Source organism: Daktulosphaira vitifoliae, unplaced genomic scaffold (assembly GCF_025091365.1).
Source record: "Daktulosphaira vitifoliae isolate Bord-2020 unplaced genomic scaffold, ASM2509136v1 Scaffold_5, whole genome shotgun sequence".
In the NCBI taxonomy this organism is placed as follows: domain Eukaryota; kingdom Metazoa; phylum Arthropoda; class Insecta; order Hemiptera; family Phylloxeridae; genus Daktulosphaira; species Daktulosphaira vitifoliae.
In genome coordinates this window covers 22,547,402-22,575,379 of record NW_026099576.1, presented here as the reverse complement: position 1 = coordinate 22,575,379, position 27,978 = coordinate 22,547,402, and the positions used below count along the sequence as shown (strand labels likewise).

Below are 27,978 nucleotides of genomic sequence, written 5' to 3'. Positions count from 1 at the left end.
GTTTAAAATACTGCGTTTCTACCAGGCCTATATATTTATTTAATTATTTTATCTATATCGTGTATTAACTATACAGTTTTATTTATACTTACTATCTCGTGTATTAATTATAGATACGATAACGCAAGGAACAAAGGAAGATGAAAAAAAAAGTCTTTAAACTTGCAAAAGAAAGAGAAAACCAGTCTAAAAATGATCACGATGTAGGTGTATAATAAGTGATGATAAGAGGGTGTTAATGAGTGATGATGATGTAAATAAAAAAGATAGAAACAGTATTTTGAAAAATTACTGAATGAGAGGAGTATCCAAGAGAGACATTAAAGGATATCTGATGGAAAGAAGCACTGGTAGATTTAATTAGTGAGAAAGATGTATGAGAGGTTCCTCATCTCTTTAAATTAATTTTAATTATCTGAAGGAGATGATGACATTTGGTGACAGACGAGTTGTTGAATAAAATAATTAAAGTTATTAACAATATAAATAAAACAAAAGTGACAGCAGCGAAAACTATGTCTATAACGGCCACTCAAACATAACTATTCTTTGTTAGTTCTAAGTCAGTAGCTCCAGGCTACGAACAAGTAAAATTGTCGCATCAGCATCTCTATGCTAATTAATATTTAATACAAAGTAAATAAATGAAAATACAACGTGTATAATATAAGTGGTAAGAACATGGTCATAAATGTTCTCACAAAAATCAACAATGTTTTTTGTGTGTGACAACTAATAGGAAAATATAGGGAAAAGAAAAAAAAGCTGTGTATGGTGGTATTTATAGATTCGGAGAAAGCGTATGACAGAGTACCGAGAGAGGTTTTAAAGTGGGCATTAATGAGAAAAGGAGTCCCGAAAAGGTACATTAATATAATAGAAGATATGTATGATGGCACTTGTACCAGGGTAAAATGGGTAGGAGGAGTAACAGAAGATCTTAGGGTAAAAGTAAGAGTGCACCAAGGTTCTGCTTTAACCCTATACATATTTTATATAGTGATGGATGAAATTATTAGAGAAATGCAAGGCGAGGTACTGTGCTACATGTTATTTGCTTACGATGTAGTGTTAATAGGAAAAAATAGGAAGGAAATTAATCAAAGGATGGAGATGTGGTGATCAGCTCTTGAAGAAAACGAAATCAATGAAAAAAAAACAGACTTTAGTTTATATAACTAAACTATAATGATAAAAATTTAACTAAAATCTCCCAAAGTTAACTATCATATTAATTTAAGTGGCGGATGATTATTTGAAGTGAGGAAATTCCCCTAAACATCCCTACCCTCGTCGTGCGTCTGACTGTAATATAATTTTTTTTTTTATGATATTAATTAAGTTATAGTACAAAAGAATGAAAAACAATTTCGGAAAGTAATAGTGTGACAGTGGTCGCTGAAGTTACCGTCATATTTGTTAGGCGTTACATTTGTGTTTACTGTGAAACATTATGTTTTATTGGAATAAATATTGCTCAAAACAGGAAGTTAATCATAATTGAATTAAATATAGTTAATAATTAAAGTGAATTAAGTATACGATATTATTTATAAATGGAAGAAAAATTCAGTCTGTCAATCATAAAACTAGTATTCCAAAAACATTATAAATTATTTATCTAATTTTTGTAATAATTAAAATTCAAGTATAATTTTCTTGTAGAATACTATACTTACTATTTTTCTCCAAAATCTATTGAATTTTCTGGTGTTTAAACTGAAATAATTATTTTTGATTCTACTAAATTATGTTTGTGAATTACTGTGAATTAATTAAAAATGGATCACACACTAGAAATAAAAAAACGATATAAAAATATAAACGGTAAAAGCTCGTCGTAGCTTTAATTTAAACGAGTTGATTTAGCAAGAATGCTAAGTTGTAATCACACTCGTGATAAAATTTAAATTAACAATGGAATCTTCTAAACCTAAAGTGTATTAAAGCTACTTCAATAACTTAACAGAGGTTTACTAAGCAAATCGTATAAAAGGATTTAAGACTGATTAAGTGAGAATAATTCACTGTTGAACAATGAAACACCAGTATATCCATACATCGACGACTATGCTAATTATTTAATTCAAATAGTATCAAACTAGTCCGTTGAAAAACTTTGAAAGATTAACGATAGACTTGGAATAATTTTTGAAAATATTGCTTCATTTTATTTTTACTTAATTTTTATTAATAATAACTTTAGAAACCGAAAGTATTATAAAATCGTTTTTAAACCCTAACCAAATTTACATTTTGACTTATAAAGTTAAAAAAAAAATTGAATGATATATTTTTTTTTGGTTACTTTCGGGTTTTAAACTTTTTTAAAGTCAAATTTTAAGTTTGAATAATATCTCAATATTTTTGGTTTCGATAACCGTTTTTTTAAATGTAAAAAAAAAAAATTATATAAATGAATTGATTAAGTTGATAATGTTTTTATACAGAGTGATCGAAATCTGGTAAGACACTTATTTTCTCAGAAACTACTGAGAATTTAAAATTTTTTTAAATGGGAAAAAAATTTTAAGTTCAAAAATCTCTACATTAATATGTAGTCAAATTATTATTATTATCGTCCTTTCAGGGATAAAAACCCTTATTTATCATTTTCTTAAATGGGAATCCTTATTTTTAATTTTATAATATGATAGAAAAAAAAATTACAAACAACTTAGTTAATACAATTTTTTTTTTCTATTAATCGTTCGTCCGTTACAGTTTGTTAAAGTTAAATGATTTTAGGCCAAGTTTCTTTTGTTATTTTACTGTATTAAATATAGAAGTCATTATTTTTGTTTGCTGTTACATAAACCAAATTTTATTGATCAGGTTATGACAGGTAAATTAGCTATAATAATCTGCGGCGTAATAAATGAGTGATAACAATTATAGATTCAAATCGGGTTTTCGGTTTGTTATTAATAGCAAAGTCTATGGATATGTAAGACTTACAAATAAAAATAATGACTTCTGTATTTAATACAGTAAAATAACAAAACAAGAAAATGATAAATAAGGGTTTTTATCCTTGAAAGGACGAAAATAATAATGATTTGACTACATATTAATGTAGAGATTTTTGAACTTAAAATTTTTTTCCCGTTTAAAAAAATTTTAAATTCTCAATAGTTTCTGAGAAAATAAGTGTCTTACCAGATTTCGATCACTCTGTATAAAAACATTATTGAAATAAATATAAATCTCGAAAGTGTGTGCGTATTAAAGCTATATATAATACCTCCTCAGAGTCGAATCGAAGCTAAAAAAAGTTTTTCATCCTTGGACGTCGAGACATATTCATCGAATTTAATGAACCATAGCGAAATATGAAGTAAGTTAATTTTCATTATCCAAAATCATTAGTACAAAAAATATGACTAATGAACATTAGTCATATTCTCACTCAGAGAATATTTCTGTGTCCTGTTAGAGATGATTTTAATAAATTTATTCTTGCACCTAAACACAAAGAACTATTGTTTCTTTTGATATCTACTTGTCTTTGTTGTACTAAACCTTCGGACTCTAGAGCTCCGATAAAACTTCATAATATACATGAATCAAATAGAAGATAAAGTATATAGGGTACGAGTTTGACATAGGAGAAAAAGAGATAGGTGAAATAAGGAGGTCAGTAATAATAGGCGAGGACGTGATTGGAGAGGTGGAGAGTTTTATGTATTTAGGGTCAGTTGTGCAAAAGAGTGGTTGTATTGACAAAGATGTAAGACACAGAATTAAGTGCGGGTGGTTGAAGTGGAGAGAAGCGTCTGGCGTCTTATACGATAAAAAAATTCCAATGAGGCTGTAATAAGGCCAGCTATGATATATGGTTCAGTGTTGGGCGGTTGATAAGAAAGTAGAGCAGAGAATGTGTGTAACAGAGATGAGAATGCTTAGATGGATGAGTGGAGTGACTAGAAAAATAGAATAAGAAATGAGCATATAAGATGGAGTATAGGTGTAGCGTCAATCGTGGATAAGATGAGAGAAAATAGACTTAGATGGTTTGGTCATGTTATGGGGAGAGAAGATCAAAAGCCGTAAGAACAGTTGTACAAATGAATGTTGAAGGAAGAAGAGGTAGAGAAAGACCAAAAAAGAGATGGAGAGATATTATTGAATGCGATATGAGGATAGCTGATCTGAGCGTAGAGGATGTGGGAGATCGTGTCAAGTGGAATTTTAGGATAAGGGTGTAATTGGGATTAAGGCGAGAAAGAAGAAGAAGACGAAGAATTAAAAAATTATAATCATGGAGTTTTTATCTTCTTAAAAGCTATCTGTGTTAAAATATTTAAACTTTTATTAATTATTGTGTATTAAATGATGGCCAAAGCATAAGTAAGAAGCACTAATATGAACTATCACGAATAAATAAAAAGAAAAAAAATTATAAAAGTTTTTTAGACACATTTATTTACTTATAAAAATATAAATTCTAAATTTAAAGCATAAAATAATAAATGAATTTTATATAGCAAATAATTGACATATCATTTAAAATGTTGACATGGTAACTGTTCACATATTTTTAATTGAGTCATACTTATCTTTAATTAAACTTTATTTCTAAAATTCATGCTAGTTTAATATTACAATGAGGCAGTTCAAATAATTCGGTATAGTTTAATAATACATTACAACACAATTGTCTAAAAAAATTTTTTATAGTAAATTATAAACAAAGTACCGCAATGATTTAATAATGAGTAAAAATATACAAAAGTTTCACAAATATTGCACAGTTTTGTATACAGAAAATTAACATTAAGTTTAAAAAAAATAATCAGAGATTTGGTTAACAATTTGTTCATATTAATACTATTTATCGATCATGAATATATTATAAAAAATTAATTTAACATAAATTTTAATACTTCAAAATAAAATATACAAGTACAACTTATTTTTAAATTTATTCTTTGATTTAAAAAATATATAAAATTAATATAATATATGTAATATTATATTATATTCAAAAAATATATTATTGCTTTATGTCATAACATTAAAAATAAAGTTTTTTTCATATAGAAGATTTCAGTTGTGGCTTTTTAGGAGGAGGTGTGGGTGGTCTAATGTCATCTTCTGAATTCACTAGTGGCTAAAAAAAAATATTAAGAGATTAAGGTTTTATTCAAATGCTCTCATATATATATATATACATGATGTCTCATACAATGTTCTTATAAATCCACCTACTTTTCTTATAGCAAATTGTCAGAACATCATAGTTTTATGCTACTTATTAAGTACAACTTACTATATTATTAATAATAATTGGACTAGAATAATCTGACATTGCTAAATTGTCTTTGTCTGATAAATTGGAGTAATCCGTTTCTCTAGCTTTCCTGGGTAATGGAGGTGGTACATCATCATCACTGGCTGTCGAATCTGTTGTTACTATTAAGTAAAGACAAAACTTAATTAACTAAAATAAAATTTTTAAAGTTTTATAATTATCATTAAATACCTAAAGAGTCTCTATTAAGGCTATTCATTGATGGTAATTTAGAATATTGAAATTGTCCACTATTAGGACGACTTAAACGTTTTTCTTTTTCTACTTCTGAACGTAGGGGCCTTTTTGGTGTCAACTAAAAAACCAAATTATTTAAAACATTTTTATGATATAATAAAAAATATATATAATTAATAAATACTTCTTGACGTAATTCAATGACAGGCGCTGGTGATGAAAATGCACTCAAAGTACTATTTATTGAACTTATTGACATGTTATCATTATCTGACATAGTATACCATTGACTAGTGCTTGTAGAAGTATTTGAAATACTAGAATCTCTATCATTGGATATCGTCATTTTTGATACAGTTCTATTTCGTCTCTTTTTTTCTTTTTTATCTTTTCTAGAAAGTGCTCCAATTGTTCCAAACTTATTTGATCCTGACACAAGGACAGGACCAGCAAATATGGCTAAACTAGATGAAAGTGAAGTTGTGGCTATTAAAGATGATTTTGAATTTGTAGTACCATTTTGCCCTCTGAAAATAAAACTGCATTTAGTGTTATTAATAATATTTTCACAGCGACACATTCTTCACATACTCAGTAGATCCAATACTGGAACCAGAATATCTTTTTTCATTTATATTATTTCCTGTTGTTGTGTGTCGTCTTATCTTAATATTATCAAATTTGATATCACATGTCTATAAAAGAAAAATACATATAAAAAATAATAATACAGTAGAATTAATTTTGTTCCTATTTGAGGCATTAATAAATTAAAAAAAAAAAAATTAAACAGTAAATTTATTGAAATCTTAGAAATTATAATTTTTTTTAATAATTAAATTGACAAAGAAATTATAAAATTTTCTTTAACAAGTAAAAAATTAATTAACTTTTACAATTTTTTCTAGGGAAATAGAATCTATGTAAATTGTTTGTTTTAAATATACTGATAGGAAAAAATTAAGACTTTTTGTTTACTTTTTAAATTTAAGCAATGAATTTCAATAAAAAATGAAATTAAGTTCTTAATTTACTATCCACCAATCATTTATGTATGGTTAATTATGTTATCTAGTGTTTTGTAAAGAAAAACTATAAGGATGTATATATTAACTAGTGATATATATTAGGTATGTCTGGAAATTTAATTACTAATAACCATACTTTCTTTCCATATTTATTTTCAATATGCATTTTCATTTTTGCAAAACAATCTTCAAGTCGTAATTGCAAAGGAGTTAAATTAGGATCAGCTCTAGCACCATGGACTTTAACACCAATTTCTAATAAAGGTATTTGTAATGCTACTAAGTCTTTTAGCTGCTGAATTAATAATTCATCTTCCATATGGTTTTCAAAATATTCTGTAGAAAAGAATGCTTTTTCATACTTAGTCACACCACCCATTACAGCAGCATCCAATATACCAGTTAATTTCATACTTAATGGATGAAGAGGCAATGACGCATCATTGCGATGAGTAATTATTAACTCTCTTAACTCTCTAAATAAATAAATTATAAATTTAAAATAAATAAAATTAGTCCAAGAATTTAATCAAATGTTTGAGTTTTTAATTTAATAGTAAATGGCATTTGAATTTTTAATTTAACTTTATTTGTTTATTAGATATAAACATTTAAAGTTTCAAATTTTTGAGTTAATATACATATATAATACACAAGGCATTACAAATACATGTAGCTAATTGGTTTTTTATGAGATAGCTGTCACAGACACAAATGTTTATTGTAAATTTTGACTATCAATAGATATACTTTTTGTATTGCAAGTTTGTGTATTTATAAAATAAAACCTTACTATCATTGATAAGAAATGCTGTGTACTTGCGAATATTGATAACATAAAAAACCTATTAGCTACCTGTATTTGTGTATTATTAGTGATAGAAATTTCGAATAGTAACTATCGAACTATTCTATAGTTACACAATATAATCGAATTAAACTATTCGAATAGTTTTTAAAATATTTGACAGTTTATGCTAAAAATAAAATATTCGGTTGTACAAAAACAATTTGAATAGTTATTCGATAGTTTTAAAAAACTATCGAATACTATTTATTATTTTTTATATTTATTTTTTGAGCAAGTAAAAATAATTTTAGAAAATTTTTGTAAATACCATTTTAGAAGAAAATATTAAAATCTATAATTTATATTCTATACATTGTTACGCTAAGTGGGTTAGTTTTCAAAATAATAATCAAAAACTGAAAAATTACTTTTTTGAACGAATTTTCAACACCGATTCGGACCTGAAGAGGGTAAGTTATCAAAACCAAATTTTACACAAATAACTTTCATATAATAAAAAACAAAATTGACTGGTATGGAGATCAATCAAAGAAAGTTAATAAAATAAGAGCCACCCTAATATATACCTGCGACTCACCCCAGTTCATTTTTTAAAATGCAATAACTTCTGAAATACTAGTAAAATAGTACTTTTTACTATTATTAATTGTATAATAATTTATTTTAAGTATTTGTTAATTATCTTCTTTTTATAATTAAGTGAACTTAATAAAAATTTTAGATAGAACTAATCGAATATTTTTTGAAACCATTCGCTAGTCCATTCGAATATTTATAAAAACTATTCGATAGTTTAAAATATTCGAAAATGCCCATCACTAATATATATATTAACTCAAAAATTTGAAACTTTAAATGTTTATATCTAATAAACAAATTAAGTTAGAGATACTCACCTATTAGCTTCTTGCATTGTTTCAATAGCATTCTCAAGTGGGCTTATTTCATAAGATTCAGAATGTTTTACTGGGAACCATCGTAAGATACCCGGTAAAGAAGATGTAGTATCCATAACAGTACGTTCTATCCAAAGATTAGCAAATTCATTATCATTATTTGATTCCATTTTTGGATCTATACGGTAAAAAGGCCTCGAGAATTTAAATTTTTTGACATCATTTACCCTATAATAAATGAATACTAATAAAATTCATAGAGTTATAATAGCAAAAAATACCTGTAATGTCTTAATATTTGTTCATTAATGGGTTTTTTTAACAAATGTTCTTTTCGTTCATCCATTACAGGTTCAACACTATTTATTTGTAAATCTAATATCATTAGTTAAGAATTTTTAACTTAAAAAATGTTTTCCCCCAAGTTAAATCTATTTGGTAAAATTCAAGTTTAGAATATATGTATACTTTTTTGATTTATATAAAGAATTTATAAAGTTCATAACTTAATTAGTAATGGTTTTATAATTTGAAAAGATACTTAAGAGAAATGAAACAGTCATCAAAAATAATACCCGCATAAGGAAATACTAATCCCAAACACCCTCTAAAATTTGTACTGATCAAAAATTTTACCACTCATCGATACATACTTTAAAATTTTTTTTACTTTTTAAATCATAATAATTTATTTATTATAAGAATAATGCCCAATATGGGCAAATGAATAAAACGTAAAAATAATATATAATATACGTACAAAAAAAAAGTTTTCTTAAATAATACAATAATGTGATAAAAATCAATTTACATTTAAACAAATATTCAAACTGCTAAATTAATGTGGAAAAAATTAATGGTATGCGGAATTCATTACAATTATTTGTAAGGCGATTTAATAATGATTAAATAGTTTTATTACTTTCTGTTTTATGATATAACCCAATCATTTTATCATACTTATTTCTAATTACATAAAATTATTTTTAAAAGGATACATTGACTTGTAGATTCCATGATATCTGATCCAGGTTTTGAAAGTGTTTGCATTAATGTAGCATTAGGAAACAAATGGCGAATTCTTGTTGAGAAATCACTCAAAAATTCATATTCTTTTCCTCTGTATACATATATTTTGTTTTGTAAAAACGATGGGAAACCTTTACCATAATAAGCTACTCTGAAATATTCAGGTTCAGGTCGAAGTTGCTTTATTATATTATCATAAAAGTTTGACATACGGTGCAGCAAAGAACTTAATTGAATGTAATCATATGTTTCACATTCACACTGTCTAACTAATTCTTTACACATACTTACAGCACATTCCCACATCTATATAACAAAACATAAATAAATTGATTAAAACATAAATTTATTGATATTAAATAAAATCCATTCTACTAAAAATAAAAACTATTATGTTTAGATGGTTAAAAGACAAAATATTTTATTTACTTTTCCTTTATCAAAATAATCAATAATATCGTGATAAAGGGCTTCTTTTAATTGCCTGTGAGTATCACAAGTTGGATATCTCAGTGGTGATCGCAACAAAGGTGGTAATGAGTCATTGGACCACGATAACAATTCACTGTGTAATCTAAGTGTATAAGCAGCTTCTGCAAAATCATCACAATCCAAATGAAGAGCACAAAGTTTGTTTACATATCTAATATATATTTCTTGACGCTTGATGTCCATATAGAAATTCTTAAAAAAATCAACAAACATTAAAATGTCATATTTATCTAATACAAATAAAATGCACTTACAAATAAAACATTTCAAAAAAAAAAATTATTTTAATGTATCACCAATATTATTTCATAGCATAAAAACAGAAAATGATTTTTATAAAATGTGTTATGAGAATGACTGACCTAGGCATGACATTAATACCGAGTTAGCATTTTTTTTTCTACTCAGATAGAATAATACGGTGATGAATATTATTGTTATAACTTTAATAATGAAAATAAGTAAAAGTGAAATGAACTCATTAAAAATAAATAAAAAAAAACAATATAAATTATCAAAAATAAGCAAATGAATGATAAAAGAAAAAAATCTTTATGCTTATAATTTTTAATGATACTTATTAAAATTTTTTAACGATTTATTAGAAAAAATTTACAACAGTAATATGCATTTAGTAATGCATGTAAAAATTTTTATAATTATGTAAACATATTAGTTAATATTAGCAATATTATTTAGTAAGTCATCTAAACATTCTGATTTTATACCTATTAAATATGCTTAGTCATCACCTTGATTTTTATACAGATACTAATTATTACATTATATTAGTCAAATATTTAGTAATTATACAGTTTAAATAATTGATTAGAAATTATAATTAATAATCAATTATTATTATTACAAATAATTATTATTAGTGTTAATTTTAATATTATTAAAATTATTTGAATTTAAGAACAATTATTAAATATTCTAAGAATATTATCAAAAAAAATAAAAAGTTATAACAAATTTCATAGATTTAATTATTTCATAAGAGCCTTTATTTTATAAAATTAATTTTTCATTATATATTGTACATAGTATTGATGTATTATCTCGGTTTTTACATTTTAAACATGTTTAAAACACCAGAAATTTCAAAATTTACAATGGTCTTACTAATAAATTGACAGTGCAGTTCATTCGATTTTCTTTATTCTCATCATCTACAACTGCTCGATACTCAAGTAATCGCTCCATTAAGCAAGTAACAATTTTCACAAATCTTATACCCTAAGTACATAGAAAAAATAACTATAGCAAAAATATCTAGAAGGCCTTAAGTTAATTTACTTGTTCTTTCATTGTAGAGTGATTTTCACACTGCATTAACATTATGGATTTAAAAAGTTCTTTAAACTGTTCATCACCTTTGCCTCCTTCTACTAAATAATCTAGTTTAGCAATCATTTCATTTTCAAACTATTAAAATAATAGTTAATATAGAAATTTTAGTAGTCTCATTCATAATTATGAATAAAAACTTAGTATTCAGAAGTCACATTTAAAAAACTTATGTTAGAAAAAAAGGTTGATCAACCTTGTAAATATATACAATTATTGTATGACAATAATTAATTAATTTAATATTGTTTTAAAAAAATTAAATTTTTTTAAGTTTTTTAATATTGTATGAATAATTAAAATTTCAAAATCGACAAATAAAAAATTAATTGATTATACATTTTGAAAAATAAAATAAGCACTAAGTACTTACTTCATTAAATTTAGCTTTAATATTACTAGAATCACGTTTATTAGTGTGCCCATCAAAACATGAATAAAATTCACACTGCATCATGTCAAAAAATATTGGAATAGTAGCTTTACGTAATTCAATTTCAGGAATTAATGTCATTTCTAAAAATAATCCTACTAGGTTGGGCACAAATTGTACTTTGTATTGTCCTATTAAAAGATAAAAATAATATATAATAAAAATTGAAACATTTTCTGTAAAAAATATACTTTACCTAAATTAAACCACATGCTTCTAATTTCAAAACCAGTTTCTCTACGCATATCTTTATATCGACTAATAATTCTCCAACGTTTATTGGATGAAAATTTTTCTAATTGAAGAGATGGTTGTGTTAAAAAAATAATAGCACAATGAAAAAAGTTATTCCATGCTTGATGTTCAAAATCTTTAAAGAAATAATCTCTAATTGTATGTGAAAAATATCTCAAAGACTTTAATATAACACTAAAATAGTTAGGTAAAAAATTATTATATATTACAATAAAAGTTTCTTAGTATAATGACATACCTATTTTGTAACATTATCATTTCACACCAATCTGGGGGGAAAACAGGCCGTGATACAAGATCTTTAAATACTAACAAAATTTCCATTAGGAAATCTAATAAATCAATTCTAGTAGGGAAATGCTTTATATATATATCAAAATGTTCAGCAGACATTTGACGTAATGCTGCTATCATAATAGATACTAAATAACCCTGAAAAAAAAAAATACATTTATAATTTAATAAAGAAGTTATTTATTTATTTTACTAACTAATAAGGATCCTTCTCTGTCCATTGCTATAGTAGTTTGAATAACAGTTCGCAAAACTGTTAACATTATTTCAGTAATATCACGAAATGTTGACACTGGATCAGCTGCATATAAAAGATCCATTATGTCCCCTAATAACTTTACACACATTTCAACCTATGCAATGACATAGCATAATAAAATTATTAATACAAAATATAAAACACAAAAAATTGTTAAAAGATAATTCATGTAAACAAAAGAACACAATATTTAAGACAAAACTCTCATAAAATATAAACATATCTAAAGCAAAATGTGATGTCTAGGCACATAATATATTTTTTCAAAACAAATTTTAGTCTTGTATTTATACATTGACACATAATAAAGCAACATAGTTTATATATGATAACATAGCCTGTGAAAAATATTGACTTAAATTGGTATAATAATAATTTTTTATTTAAGATTTTATTTAAAAAAACTTGAATTTTTAAAATTAAAGAAAAATTATATGAAATATATAATATAATTGAGCTAATGAAATAATGATGAAGAAAACCACTTTCACTCTTAACATTTTTCTTTGAACATTAATCTTAATTTACAAATTATTAATTAATATTAACTACTTTAAGCAGCAAGATTTAAAATAAAAGAAACTTTTATATTGGATGATTGATTAATAAATTATTAAAATTTTAAAGATAAATAGAATTAATTAATAGAGTAATACAAATTTATATAAATCAAAATACATTGAAAAATACTTTAAATAATGGAATTCAAATTTTACTAAATAATGTTTACATTTTGGGTTATTTGAACCGACAATTTAAAATGAAAATTATATAAAAATTAATAATATATTCATTTTAATAAATAAAATTTTACTAAAAATATTATATAATTAAAGCAGTACAAAAAAAATGTTTAATGAAAAATATACACATGAATTTCTTGAATTGTTTTCCTATTTATTTTTTTTTAGATTTCACAACAGGTTATGAAAATATTTTATGTAGTAATAATTATCATTAATAATAATATTAATAATGACATTATTAACACAGGTCAATAGTTATTAATAGAGATTAATTGCATTTACTAAAATTACATAGTATTCACTTTCTAGAAGCCATTATACAGAGGACAACATAGTTACAACTAAGAGCCTGTAATTATTGCTTTGAAGATGGACTCTGCAATTAGTCCAAAACGTCAGCTCATAACTAAAAAACTGGATATATTTAATAAAATTTCAAGCTAGAAGCCATTTTGGTTTGTGATATGCATGTCTTTATGTATAATAATGTATTCATTATAATTATTCAAAGAGTTGTATATTCATATTGTCTGGTACTATATTATATGATTTATGTAAATTTTAATTATCTTATACCTAAACATAAAACTTTACATTTTTTTAAATTAATAAAAAAATAATAAATTTTTTAATATATACAATAATATATGTTTAAACAAAACTGTAAGGTTTCGTTGTATTAACATTATTACACTATTAAAATCAAGTTTTAGTTACAGGTCTTCTTATTACACTTTTATCTAAAGTCTGTTTGTAATATTATGAAATTCAAAATATTACAATTTTTGTCAATGTATTAAAGTTTATTATAAATATTTAGATGATACATTTATTCTATTTAGAGGTACAAACAGACAAGCTGAGAAATGATCAACTGAAATTAAAATAATAATAATATTCAACCCATATTAGACAAAATGATTCTTTTTTAATCATTATAAATTTGAATTTTATACCTAGACAAAATTCACACAAACTGATACAATTATAAAATTTGATGTTAATCATACTTTCACATAAAAAATATCTTATTTTAACTTAATTTTTTATAGATAGAAAAGAATTTCTTTAGTGTTAACTATCAAAAAGATTTTAATACCATTCATGAAATTGCTTATAAAAATAATTTCAAAATTATTAATAACAAAATTCATAAAAGAAAAAACATTTATTATTTTTAAAATAAACCTGTATATAATATTAGTTATTGCAGTATGAAATATTATAACAGCATATCTGACTATTTTGTAAAAGTAATGAATAATAATTAAAATAATAAAAAGCTAGTAGTGTTTATAAATTAAATTATAGTTGTGGCAAATTTTATATTTAAAAAACAAAGTGACATTTTTTAACTAGGTATAATGAGAATATTTTGGAAATTAACTTTAAAAAAACCAATCTCAATTTTATTTTTGCCAAATACATTTTGGAAAATAATCTTAATATTGGTTATAAAATAAATAAAGACTTGGAAATTTTGAATTCACAAATAAACATATTTTTTAATTTGGTTTTAGAGGAAACTCATATATTCAACGAAATAAAAAAAAAATTATTTTGATAATATCTTATCTTATTATTCTATTAATGCTTTAGTATTTATAGAGGTTAAAATAGAGCATATATAAAAATCATATTTATTTTAGGAAAATATTTGTGACAAAATAATTTATTAACATACTTGATCACTTATGTCATGAGAGTCGAGGAGATTACGACCACTGGCTCCCAGCACTTTGGCAATTTTTGCGACAGATTTGGATTTGTTTCGATACTCGATGCTAGTTTTGGCCTAGAGGTTAATAAAGACTACAAAAAACTGCCTAGCTAATATATTTATACAATTTTTAATAGAAGCAGAGAATATAGAAAATTTATTAATAAAATTAACCATTAAATATAAAAAATTGAAATTTGATACTAATTAATTAATTATTAATTATATATTCTCTAAACTACATTAATCAATTTATTTTGATATTTGTTTTAGTTGAAACTTCAATATTTAACTAAAATTTTTTTTTTATAGTTTTAATGAAAAATAAATGCATTTTATTGCTATAAATAATTGAAAATAAATAAAATTGCATGCATTTGTCACATAATTTATTTGTTCACTATTAAATTTAAATAATATTATAATTGATTGTTAGTATTAAGCAGTTTTAATTGCAAATAAGTTACAAAACATATTCCAAACATGCATCTATTAAAAAAAATAATTAGACTGTAATTAGGTATGTTTCAATTTTTCAAGTAGAGATGTGTTTTAAAAAAATTATTCAATGAATATACAAGTTTTTGTATGAAATATCTTGAATACTATTTTTAATATTATTTATATAATAATATTATTTAATAGACATGCAATAACAGTGACATTTGAAAAGAAGAAATTAAGAGAAATATAACAATAATATTATTTGTTAGGTAATTACACATTATTATACAAATAAAAGTAATATAGCTAATAATAAACATAAATGGTAAATTTTTGGGTGCTAGTATCAGATCAAAGAATGGATCCCAAAAAATGTTAAAAGCTGAGCAATGGGTAACCAACTAGATTATTCTAGGACTAGATAACCAAGAAACTATTATATAATTTATATGAAATATGATTTGAAAACTAATTTATCATAAAAATGAAAATAAATCAGAGAAAAAAATAAACAACAGTACAAAGTTAAAAAAAAATAACTAAGTTTTAAATTCAAATTTTTCCTTGTAAGATAGTTATGGTATAGCTAAAACTTATTTTTGAGAAGAGAAAAGAATACATTAAAAATGTATCTTTAACATATAATTATTTTCTTCCCATCTACACTCTCATTCTTCTATGAATTATACCCCTTATAGAATAAAATTCATTTAATTTATATTTTAAAATTGAGGAGTTTTTTTAGAAATGTTTTTAGCATAGATTCAGTATTAAAAAAAAATTTTCTATAAAAATATCTAACTAAAAAAATATATATATAAAATTATGGATATCTTTAAATTTACCACCACCTTATTAAATATGTTAGTAAAGTATTCAAACATAGGCACACAAAACTGTCAAAATTGCCAATGTGCTGCGAGGATTAGGCTTATAAAGTTAACTTTCTCAACACTAAAACACATATTATATTATACATTATACATTATACACATATACGTATTATATTATATTAGACATACATTTAGTTCTCATTTAGTAAATTTAGCAAAATAAAAATAAACAAACAATAAAATAACAAAACAAAACACACACACACACATTGTAAAGCATGCACATATTATATGCCACAAACATATTTAAATTAACACTTATAATTTTGCTATTAACTGTTAGAACTATGTTTAGGTAGTAATTAGAAGTGTAATTTAGCATTTTTAATTTTGTTTTGCAAGTAAAATAAAAATAAATGGTAATTTTAGCTATATAAAAGTTTTATTTAACATTTTTGGAATAATAAAAAGAAAAAAAGGAATAAAAAAAATAATTACTTTATATAATTTAAATTATTATATGTGTACGTCTAAGAGTAGAGAAATTAATGATATAAAAATTATTCCAGAATAATTGAATTCTTTAAACAAAAATAAAATTTGAAAAAATGAAAGAAAGAAAAATGACATTTTTTTTGACAAAAATCATTTTACATTTATTCTCTCCTCCCATTACTATGTCTCCTTNAAGCTAAAAATGAAAGAAAGAAAAATGACATTTTTTTTGACAAAAATCATTTTACATTTTGGTTTTACATTTATTCTCTCCTCCCATTACTTTGTCTACTTGTTCTAAATATATTATTTATTCTAATTTTAAAGATATTATATGGATTATTTAATAATTATTTTAGTGAAATATAAGTATTTGCTTAATTACACAACTAACAGTGATTTATTCAACAATAATATTATAGATGGATGCATTATAAAAACTAAAAGTTTTTAAATTTACACATTTCTTATTTTAGAATAGTATTCTTAGAACACAATAAATATTTTCTTATATTCAATTTGCAAAACTTATTTGTTAAAAATATAAAACCGGTTACTATGAAATCACAAAACAGTTATTTCTACCGACCTCGTCAGAAGATTCCAATAATTCTTTGATTTTAGCTAAAACAGATGGTAGCAAAATAGCTCTACAATCGGCATTAAAAAAAAGCTTGCTATGTACTATATCATTCATGGTCATTAGCTTTTGTTTCACAAGTCTGGATGGAGGTACATTTCCTATCAATTCTACCAACAGTGAACTACGGAAAATAAAATGATTAAATATTTTAATAAATATAATTTAAAAAATATATTTATAAATAAGCTAATGACTTAACTGCTGAAATTTTAGGTAAAAAGAAAAAAGAAAAATCTAATTAGTAACAATATATAATAACAACAATGATAGTAATGATCATTAAAAATATTCACAAGTTGAAAGGTGTCAAATTTTGAACTGAGGTTCTACTGAATATAAAAGAAATTATACTGTAGCAAACAATAGGGCATACCTTAATATTTTTGATATATTATTTTCATTAAAAAAAATATTGCTTCATATTAACTTTAAACTTAAAGAAATACTTTTTTCAAATTAAATTTAAAAACACTACCTAAATAAAAAAGTTTGGATCAACAAATGTCACTACAATAAATTAGCCCTTATGGATTTGAAAAGTTCCAAAAATTGTATACTTTAAAATAACAATGGTAGTAATTAATTAAAGAATAAAAATCCAATTTTTGTGCAATTTTACATTCTTTCAACCTATGAAATCCAACAAAAATTAATTTACACGCACCTAAGTTGTGTACAGCTAAACACTATTATGATATCAGGAATTGAATGGGGTAAATATTTCAAGCATGCTCCTTGTAATAATAAAGTAGAATCTGTATTGATACACATTAAATTTGATATGAGTTTTAACATTTCATACATTGAAGCTTCAAAAGTTTGTTGTCCTTTTCCTTCATATAATCTATCAAAACATTATAATAATGTTTATCAATTTAATAACATACTAACATCATGTATAACCATTAAACATAAGACTGATTAACAAAATTGAACTTTTTTTAATCAGAATTGAAACTTTTCAAATACAAACTATTTTTTAAAGTTGATTTTAAGCATCTGTGTTACATAAGCATACAAGCTTATAGGCCTATATAATTATAAAATAACCGTAATTAAAAATATTTGAAAATATTACAATTTTAAATGAAATATATATAATGATAATATACAATGATTATTTAAAACAAATACATATATATGTATATATTTACTGTGAAAATAGGAACCGTGACCTTGCAATGAATTTCATAATATATTTGAAAGATTTCATTATGTTTAAGAGAAGATCTTTATCAGTACTTTCCCAATGAGATAAATAACATTTTAAGACTACAATAAGTTTACTAAAAATAATAAATATTTGAGTAGTACAATTAAGCAAAATTTATTAAAAAAAAAAAAAATGATTCCATACTTATAAGCAAGAGTAGCACAAAAGCTTTCTTGAATATATAAATCTAAAACTGGTTGAAAATGTTGATATTTTCTGTCTGAGACTAGTCCAATAATATAAAGCTAAAAATAAATTTGAAGTTTTTAAAACTAGTACAAAGTAAAATAGTTCACATAGTGTCCAATAAAGTGCACAATTTAACTTGGTAGCATTTTAAAAATATTTTATTCACAAAAATATTCTCATAATATTTAATAGTTATTACTGATCTAGTTTGTATACAGAGTGATTTTTTTATCATAACCCACTAGAATTACTAACAAAAAAAAAGTAATTTAAACATTTTCATTTTTTGATTACCTTTAGTTACATATTATCATGAATTATTAGCTGTGTAATACTTAATGTTTTTTCAAATGGAAACACATATTTTGAATTTAATAAGATGTTTGAGGCTTTATTTTAATAGTAAATAAATGGCATTTGAATTTTTAACATAATATTATTTGTTTATTAGATATAACACTATAATATTTTAAATTTTTGAGTTAATACACATGTATAATATATAAGGTATCACAAATTCAGGTAGTTATATGGTTTTTTATGATATCACTATCACAAATAAGTAGCGTTTATTGTTAATTATGACTTTATCAATAGAAATGGTTTCTGTATTGCCAGTTTGTGTATTTATAAAATCACAACAATTACTACCATACATAATAAATACTGCATATTTTCAAATATTGACAACATAAAAAACCATTAGCTATTAGTATTTGTAATATCTCGTGTATTAATTCAAATATTTGAAACATTAAAATTTTATATCTAATAAACAAATAGAGTTGTATCAAAAATTCAAATGCCATTTACTATTAAAATGAAAACTAAAAAGTTTAAAAAAAATAAAGTTAACTCCCTAACAACTTAAAAAGTATTACATAGTTAATAGTTCAAAAATGTAACTAAAGATAACCAAAAAAATAAAACTTTAAATTATTTTAATTTGTAAATAATTAAGTTATGATAAAAAATGACCCTGATAATTAATTTTTTTTTTAATTAGAGGTAATGGAGAGCTATTAGAGATAATAGAGATTCACAAACAATTAAGGGTTCTTAAGACAATAACATCCTCAGCTTCTAGATAATCTATATTATTATTATTAAAATACTTATTAATTTCCTGTCTTAATAACTATGCTCATGTTAAATAAGACAAGAAAGCCTATATAGTCAAAGTATGACGCATTCTCAACTGAGCTTCAAAGGTCATCATATTGGTAGTAGAATCATTATTTTTGTTTAAATAATAATGATCCTTTAAACATTTTTTACATAATGTTTCATTAAAAATAAAAGATTGTCAGCAAGGACAAGGGGATTAGTAATTCTATAGAGTGCATAACACAAGTTATTTAGTAAAGGTAGGTCATATACTAGATATTTTTTCTTTTCTAAATCTGAGATATTTCTAAATGTTAAAATATAAAATAAAATGCATTTACTTAAAAATTTTATTAATATATAATAATAATAAAAAACTATGCACTCTATGGGATACTCTATATATTTTAATATTACACTTAAAATATCTTACCAAACAATCAAACACCATATTATCAAACAGATCAGAATCAGAATTATGCATAAGAATATTAAATAAAGCATCTAATACATCCTGTAAGAATTTAACAATTTCTTCTCCATCAACTTTCATTAAAGCGTTAAGACTTTCCTTAAGCTTATCAGGGTGACTTGCCCAATTTAATAAACTTAAAAGATCAACTGCAAAATCAATTAAAAGAATATAAACATAATTTTTTTTTATTTGAAAGCTAAAAAACTTAATTATTTTATGTAATAGATAAAAATTATACTTAAAAATTACACTAACCATTTTGAGTAAGTTTTGTAGAACATATATTTGTATGGATAATAAACACATCTTTATTAGCTAAAGATAAACCAGGTACAGATATACGATTGTTTGTATCTACTAATTCATTTTTTCTGGAAGCTAAAGTAAGATAAGCTATATCTGTAGGATCAAATTTTTTGTAGTCAATCTTAAAATAAAAAAGTAAACTTCATATTTTAAAATTACATGTAACATCAATAAAACATTTCAAATACTTTGTACACAAGAAGTTCATGTAATGTATCTCGTAATGTGGTGCCATTGTCTTGCATTAATTTTACAAAAGATAAAGCAAAGGGTTTTTCATTTTTGTCTTTAGCTTCATTAGAAGATCGATGTTTAAATGTAAATTTTAAGTGACTACCTTTAAAATCTTCAATAGGAATAGCCAATTTAACAATTTCAAACCATCGTGGTTTGTCTTCATGGTAATACACAACTGAATTAAATTCAGAAATAGATTCTGATTCACCGCCCAAAAATATTACTCCCTATAAAATAAATAATTTTATAAAAAAAAAAAAAATAATAATAAAAAATAGTAAACTTACTAATAACTTAACACCTTTTTCATTACAAGCAGTAATAGTAACTTGAATGTTTTTGTCAGAGGACATACTACCCCTAGAAAACTCTCCTCCAACTAACATTAAATATAAGTCATTTCTAACATCACCAGGCAAAATAACTTCAGGAAAACCCATTTTCCTTATCAATGAGACATTACCTAATACCAAATGAGGATATTCTTCTCGAACCTGTGGTTAGATATAATATATCATTTGACTCCTTTACACAGAAAGAAATTAAATTGTATTGACTATGTACTAATTTTATTGTATGTTAAAAAAAAAGATAGTACTATGACAATGTACAAAAATAAGTTATTCATTATTTAGTTTTAGTAAAATATTCTTATAAACATATATTAATTATACAATTTTAAGTATGAAATATGTTTACTTAAATTTCAAAAATTATAAAAAAACTAAACATTAATTCATAAATTAAAAATGAATAGAACTTTACTTCTTTACTATTTAAAACTTACTGCTAATTCCAGTTTTGGTTCATCATTAAAAATTAGATTACATCTAGTTTCTAATAATTTAGTAGACAATTTAATAAGTATTTTAAAAATTATATTTTTTGTCTTAATGTGTAATTAAACCTGGTATATTGCTGTTAATGGAAAAACATGCATAAATCTCGAAAAATTTCATAAATATTGATTCTTTGCTACGATTTCCTTTCTATCAAAATTATATTTAAATTAAATAGATGTATGTTTCAATAATTGACATACATTTTTGCATTGAAAACATAGCAGTGTAATGAGATTTTATTTATCTTTATTATTTAATAAATTACAAAAAAAAAAGTTACAAAATAAAAATAAGAATAATAATTATAATTAAAATATTGTAAATAAATTTCTATAAAGGATAATATTTTTTTTTCAATTACAACACAAATTTTGAAAATACGTTTGAGTTTTATTCGAGGATATAATTCAAATTTATTTAAGAAATAAGAAAAGGCAAAATTAAGTAGTCATTATTAATTGTATGCTAAAAAACTATCATACCTTAGTTAAAAATATTAGCAATAGATTACATTATCTGTACTTCTATTTGAATACATTCCCAGATAACTTAAATGACATTAATAAAGAATAAGGGGAAAAATGTTTCAATATAAAACAGATGGAATAACGTTACATCAGAAAGTTGTGGAAATTTCTTCTTCTAATAGGCATATCTAACTTATTAATATTCATGTCTATATTGATACTATACCAAAAAACATTTGAAAAAAAAAATGGAAGCAAAGTGAGGTAAAGGTATAGTATGGATGTGGGATAGTTGGGACAAGTATAGATGAAATCTGACAGTAATAAAAATCACTATCATAAAAAACGTCTCCATGCAAATCTGTAGATAGTGTTTCATTTTAAGAAATTGCCAGATTATTCAAAAAGGAAAATGAACTCTTATTTTCTTATTTAAACTTTGATTACAAGTGTTATGATTTATAAGTATTATACATGAATAAATATTTATTATAGCAATTAAATATAGAATGAAAATGATATTTAATAATTTAACATTGTAATTTTTATGGAGAAATTATAAAAAATTATAACGTAGTTGTTATTATGATAAATGCGGATAAAACTTGAAGATCTTGATGCAATACTTGATAAAAATAAATTGTTAATTATGAGAAAATTTGCTGGTATACAAGGAATTTTCATCAGAGAACAAAAATATACTTTTCTAAACCAATATTTGCACCAATTTCAAATTTGCAATTAGATTTTTTCTATCACCTCTTTTTTTGAGATATTAATAATTAGAAAACAAGTATTTATAAATGAAAAAATTAATTAAATCAAAATAAATTATTTTTTTTTTCTTATAATACGTAACATAAGTTTTAATTTCTCATTCAAACACAGTATTTCCGGAACATTTTCAAAAGTTAAGTTGATAAAGTTAAATTTGAAGTAAAAGGTCAGACTTTGAAAAAATTTATACTAAACAAAATAAAAATACTTAAGGTATTTATATTGAAAAAAAATTATTTTTATTTTTNGACTTTGAAAAAATTTATACTAAACAAAATAAAAATACTTAAGGTATTTATATTGAAAAAAAATTATAGCAAATTTACTGATTTTAAAAATTGTCATTATTTGGAGGATTTCTATTATTTACGGGGGACGAGGGAAATTTCAAATTTTTGAAGGTAATGTTACTAGGGTAACTAGTTACGATTTGTGATCTTTAAATCATTGAGAAAAATCAATCCCGTGAGAACTAAGAAAAAGTAGTGACAGACACAAAAAAAAAATAAATAAATAAAATTAACACATCATGGTAAAATGAATACCTTCTCAGTTTCGCATCGAAGCTAAACAAAAATTTCGGACTTTTTTTTGTTTTTATGGTGTAAACGGACATTAAAGTTAATAAAAAAAATACAATTTTTGAAAAAAAAAATTCATTTTTATATTTTTAACTTTATAATGTTATAACTTTTTGAAAAATGTATGGATCATTAAAATTTTTTATGGTAGTACTTACCATAAAAAATAAAAGAAGTGTATAAATAGTACTTATTTATACACTTCTTTTATGCTACATACTTTTTAAAAAAAATTAATTAACAATCGTAAAATTAATACCGCCTTAATTCTGCATCAAAGCTAATACAACTTTAAAATTTAATGATTTTTTAATTTTTTTGGTTAACTTACTTAAAATTAATAAAATGATAATTTATTTTGAATAATTGAAATGATTAGTATGAAATTATGAATGTGGTAATGATGAAGTTTAAATAAGAATCAAAGTTATTTTAAAGGTTTCATAAATTAATAATTAGAATAGTTTATTTTATATTAATATAAATAAAATATTTTTCTTTATTCATATAAAAAAAAATTTACCTGCTTGATATCTCCATTAAGTAGTTTAAAGCTCACATGTAATCCTTGACCTTTATGATCTTTATGAGAGTAGTCTTTTAAATTTAAATATCTTTTTAGTGTATTTTCCAAATTATCTTTTTCACATCTATAAAGAAATGCATTTTAATAAAATATATATAAATTATAATTAATTTTTAGTGTCAATTAATACTATTATAAAAACTTAAATTTTTAATAACAGTTAAAAAATATTGAATTTTATAGTGAGCTATAATAGTTCAGAAGCTTTAATATATCATACGGTAAAAATGGCATAAAATGATGTTTGTCTTCATCACTTTCAAGTTTTCGAGTAAAATATAAAGTTAGATCTAAGGCTGCCACACCCCATGGTCTTCTGATTTGTGATGTCATTAAACTTTTTTTAGTATTGCTATCACTTTCCATACCACCAATTCTCACTATATAACAGACTAAGTACACTTTTTCTCTGGCCAGATCTCGAGTTCCTAAATCCTAAATAAAAATACAAAGCTGGAATTATTCAGATATAAATATTTATAGTGTTTTATGTTACTGTAAATAAAGCCTTAAAATTATGGAAAATATCATTTTGAGACCATCCTCCTTGATCTACTTTATTTGAGACCCATTTTACAACAAAGTTTTCAGAAATTGATTTTGCATTTTTAGCATCATATAACGATAATAATAATTCAGCATCATCAGTCATTTTACACATAAAGTTGTGCAGAGAAAAATATACAGTGTAATTATAAATATAATTTACTGTCTCGCTTGATTTTTTTATATTACTTGCAGTCTAGAAAAAAACATTTTATACAAAATCCATGAATTTAGTAAAAATTAAATTCTTACAGATGCATTTTGAATTCGATTTGTAGCAGTTTCATGATGTTTGTATAATTGTATAGTTGGTGTATGAAGCGGATTTAATATATTACCCTGTTCATCTCTAACAACCATATCTAAACCCAATAATCTAAAAAAATTTTTAAATAATTTGTTTTAACTTTATATTTTATAGTAATTTAAAATGTATGTCTACTTCAAATAGGGTACTCTTTCACAGAATATTTGGCAAATAATAATTTTTATCATTCATATTAAATAATACACTAGGAAATGAAATGATAGAAAATAATTTTATATGGATTTTTAATTTAATTTTAAATTAATGATAAAATAGTTAATAATATAGAGTTTATTTACTTATTTCCAACATCTATGGTGGATGTTGCTAATCTTTGTACTTCTTTTAATTCATCAATAGGTAATGTACCTGATAAAATTTTACTTCTAAACTTTACTAGTTCATAGATTTTGTTTTCTACATTTTTAAAATTTAAGTTGTTACACTATAATAAACATAATAAAAAAAAATTATTTAATATAAACTTGATAATAATAATAGTAAAATTAACTTACAATGTATAATTGTTTCCAAATAATAGCCCACTCTCTAACAACACTGGTAAGTTCATGAACTATTTGAGGCTGTTTTAACACTGTCAGCTCAGCTGGTCTAATTAATAAAGATAAAAAAGATTTAAAAATAATTTTGGTGTTAAAAGTGATTTTTTGGGTATAATTTTCATACCCAAATTTTTCAACAACATTATCCATAATATGAACAAATTTTTTAGGAAATATTCCGTGAGTTGATTTATTTTTAAAAGTAAATCCGTAATACCAATCAGTGCATTCTTCCAAAACGTGTACACATTCACCAACCAACAACTTGATTCTGTGTGGACCACTTTGTAAATAATTATGAATAGCTAAAAATAAGGTATGAATATTTTATTTAGGCCAAAATAGTAAAGGTCTAACTGTACTATTAAGTTAAATAGAGCAAGCAGTTAATATTACACTGCAAAAATGTAACATTATTTATCCCCCTTTTTTAATTTTAGTAACAATATATTGTTTTAAAGAACTTAATTAGAACTATATGAATGTTTTAACAAGCTCTTCCTGTTATGGGAGAATCAAAATTAGACATTTGATCATATATAAAATAAATAATGAACAAAAATTATGCAACAATAGAGAAATAGAAAACAATACTTCTAATTATCTAGCTAAAACTGTATAATACCTAGTAAAAATAGAAATAAAATGTTACCATATGCTCTAAAATTATTTAATGTTACATAATATTAAAACAATACACATCAAAATTAAGGTATTTTTATGGGGTTTGCTCAATTTTTAACCTTTAGAAATTCAATAATTCATAAATTCATTAATCTCATTATTTTTGAAAACATTGATATAAATATTTCATAAATTAGAATACATAAAGTATTTTATAAATAAATTGGAAAATAGTGTATAAAAGGTCATGATAAACTTAATAAATAAAAAAATAAAAATAATATTGAATTTTTTTAGTTTATTTTAGTTACATGTTTTTTTATAATTTATTAATCGTTAAATACATTTTCAGTTCATCCCATAAACTTTACAAGTGTGTTAATTTTATTATTTTTAAATTGCAATACTCATAATTAACTAGCTATTACTTTAAAATTTTCATGGGTTCTATAATACTGATTCAAAAATTGTTATCAACCAATCATTTTCTTAATTAGATAATTATCTTTTAAATATGCCAAATAATTATGTATATTGTTATTTGAAAAAATAATATTAACATCCTTATAAGGTATAATGTATGACTGTAAAATTTACTTTATGATTGATAAATTGGAAATGGTATATAAGTAAAGAAAACCCCATAAAAAAAGTAATCATTAAAATTATTATCTTTCAATTAAAAAAAATCCATTTCATTTTTCATTTTTTGTAATTGAATTCATGGAAGGTTTTCACGGATAATAGAGAACAATGGAAGATGGCTGCAAACCAATCCATGGATTGAAACCATACAATGAGAGAGAAGAAGATTTTCAAATATACTTACTTAAGGGAATAGGTAAATTTATATTAGTTTATGTAATACCAAAATGTTCTAGATAACTATATTAATTTATAAAACAAAAAGTGTAATCTATTTATGTTTTGTTTTACTCACTTTATGTCTTTTTATTTTATGTATAAAAATAATTTTTCTTAAGTAGGAGCCTAAAATATTTTATATTTAATTTAAACGTTAAAGTGCATTCAAATATATATTTTTTTGAAAAAATTAAAATATTAAAAATATTTTTAGATGTCTTTTAGTACAAAAAAATGTTCACTAGTAAAATATATTTAATTTAAGCTTATAAAATAGATTTGAAAACATAAGTTTTTTTATATGAATAACAGTAATATATCAAGTTTAAATATTAGAATTTTTAAAAAAATATTCAATTAGTAAAATATCTAGAACATTTAAGAAAAATATATAAATAAAATATTCAATGTTTGATTAATAATTATACTACTTTATTAATAAATACTTAGTAGCCTAAAAATATTTGATACATACCAATACCATATCTCCTTTTTTCTCCAACATGTGTCCAATTATTGATAGTCATGTCATAAAAGTGTCATTGGTTAACAAATATGAACAGAAATATTTACAACATAAGCCAAGTATTTTACTACAACGTATCAAAATTATTCAATGAAGGTACAGTATAAAAAAAAAGGGCTAAATATAAATGTAATATAAAAAAATTAAATCTTATACACTGTCAAATCATCTAGAATACTTAACGAGAAGTAAATACTGAAAGTAAACAAGAAGAAATATTCTCAAAAATAACTAAAACATAAATGTAACAATTTTCATTTTCATTTTTCAAGTTTTAACTGCGCTAGTACATTTGTTTCCTGTAATCACTAAATAACTTTAATCTATGGGTGTATTATGAATAGTAATATTACCTTATCAGTAAAGCATAATGCGATACAGGTTAGCCAATTGTTATAAATAAGACCAAGTAATAAAGTATTAGTGTGTAACCCATAGTATATTGAATAATTACACGATTATCCAATTCTAAAAACTAATTTTTAAATACATTTTTTTTTTTTAGTTTAGATATATATAGCCTCATATACCGTAGTTTGAAACATAATA

At 23.3% G+C, this 27,978-nt stretch overlaps 1 protein-coding gene across 5 annotated transcripts; it reads right to left on the bottom strand.

The window, feature by feature from the left end:
* Positions 1-4,491: 4,491 nt before the first annotated feature.
* Positions 4,492-27,723, bottom strand: LOC126906677 (dedicator of cytokinesis protein 1). 5 transcript variants are annotated; one of them, XM_050687391.1, is made up of 33 exons: positions 27,379-27,721; positions 25,540-25,720; positions 25,368-25,464; positions 25,152-25,297; positions 24,798-24,921; positions 24,496-24,741; positions 24,220-24,434; positions 23,937-24,063; positions 21,034-21,240; positions 20,698-20,973; positions 20,459-20,630; positions 20,162-20,349; positions 18,577-18,677; positions 18,374-18,505; positions 17,884-18,063; positions 17,166-17,340; positions 14,769-14,879; positions 12,277-12,432; positions 12,024-12,217; positions 11,727-11,959; positions 11,471-11,661; positions 11,047-11,175; positions 10,873-10,986; positions 9,685-9,939; positions 9,225-9,561; positions 8,508-8,601; positions 8,227-8,454; positions 6,656-6,995; positions 6,083-6,186; positions 5,676-6,030; positions 5,486-5,609; positions 5,273-5,415; positions 4,492-5,113 (listed from the first exon to the last, which is right to left on the bottom strand). In XM_050687391.1, exons 1-33 carry the CDS (start codon positions 27,428-27,430, stop codon positions 5,036-5,038), a joined length of 5,805 nt encoding a protein of 1,934 aa, XP_050543348.1. In that variant the 5' UTR covers positions 27,431-27,721; the 3' UTR covers positions 4,492-5,035. The 5 variants fall into 5 exon arrangements, 3 of the variants coding, with proteins under 3 accessions (XP_050543348.1, XP_050543350.1, XP_050543349.1); XM_050687392.1 differs by having other exon boundaries at positions 4,493-5,113; positions 5,676-6,018; positions 27,379-27,720; XM_050687393.1 differs by lacking the exon at positions 14,769-14,879 and having other exon boundaries at positions 27,379-27,720.
* Between the last annotated feature and the right edge of the window lie 255 nt (positions 27,724-27,978).

Bases quoted from the DNA above. Each gene is read 5' to 3' on its own strand.
- LOC126906677 (XM_050687391.1), bottom strand. From the start codon at position 27,430: ATGACTATCAATAATTGGACACATGTTGGAGAAAAAAGGAGATATGGT. The intron at 18,064-18,373 runs GTAAATATATAC...ATGTTTTGATAG, and splicing joins TCACGGTTCCTATTTTCACA to ATTATATGAAGGAAAAGGAC. The intron at 9,940-10,872 runs GTAAGACCATTG...GATTTTTTTAAG, and splicing joins ACTGCACTGTCAATTTATTA to AATTTCTATATGGACATCAA.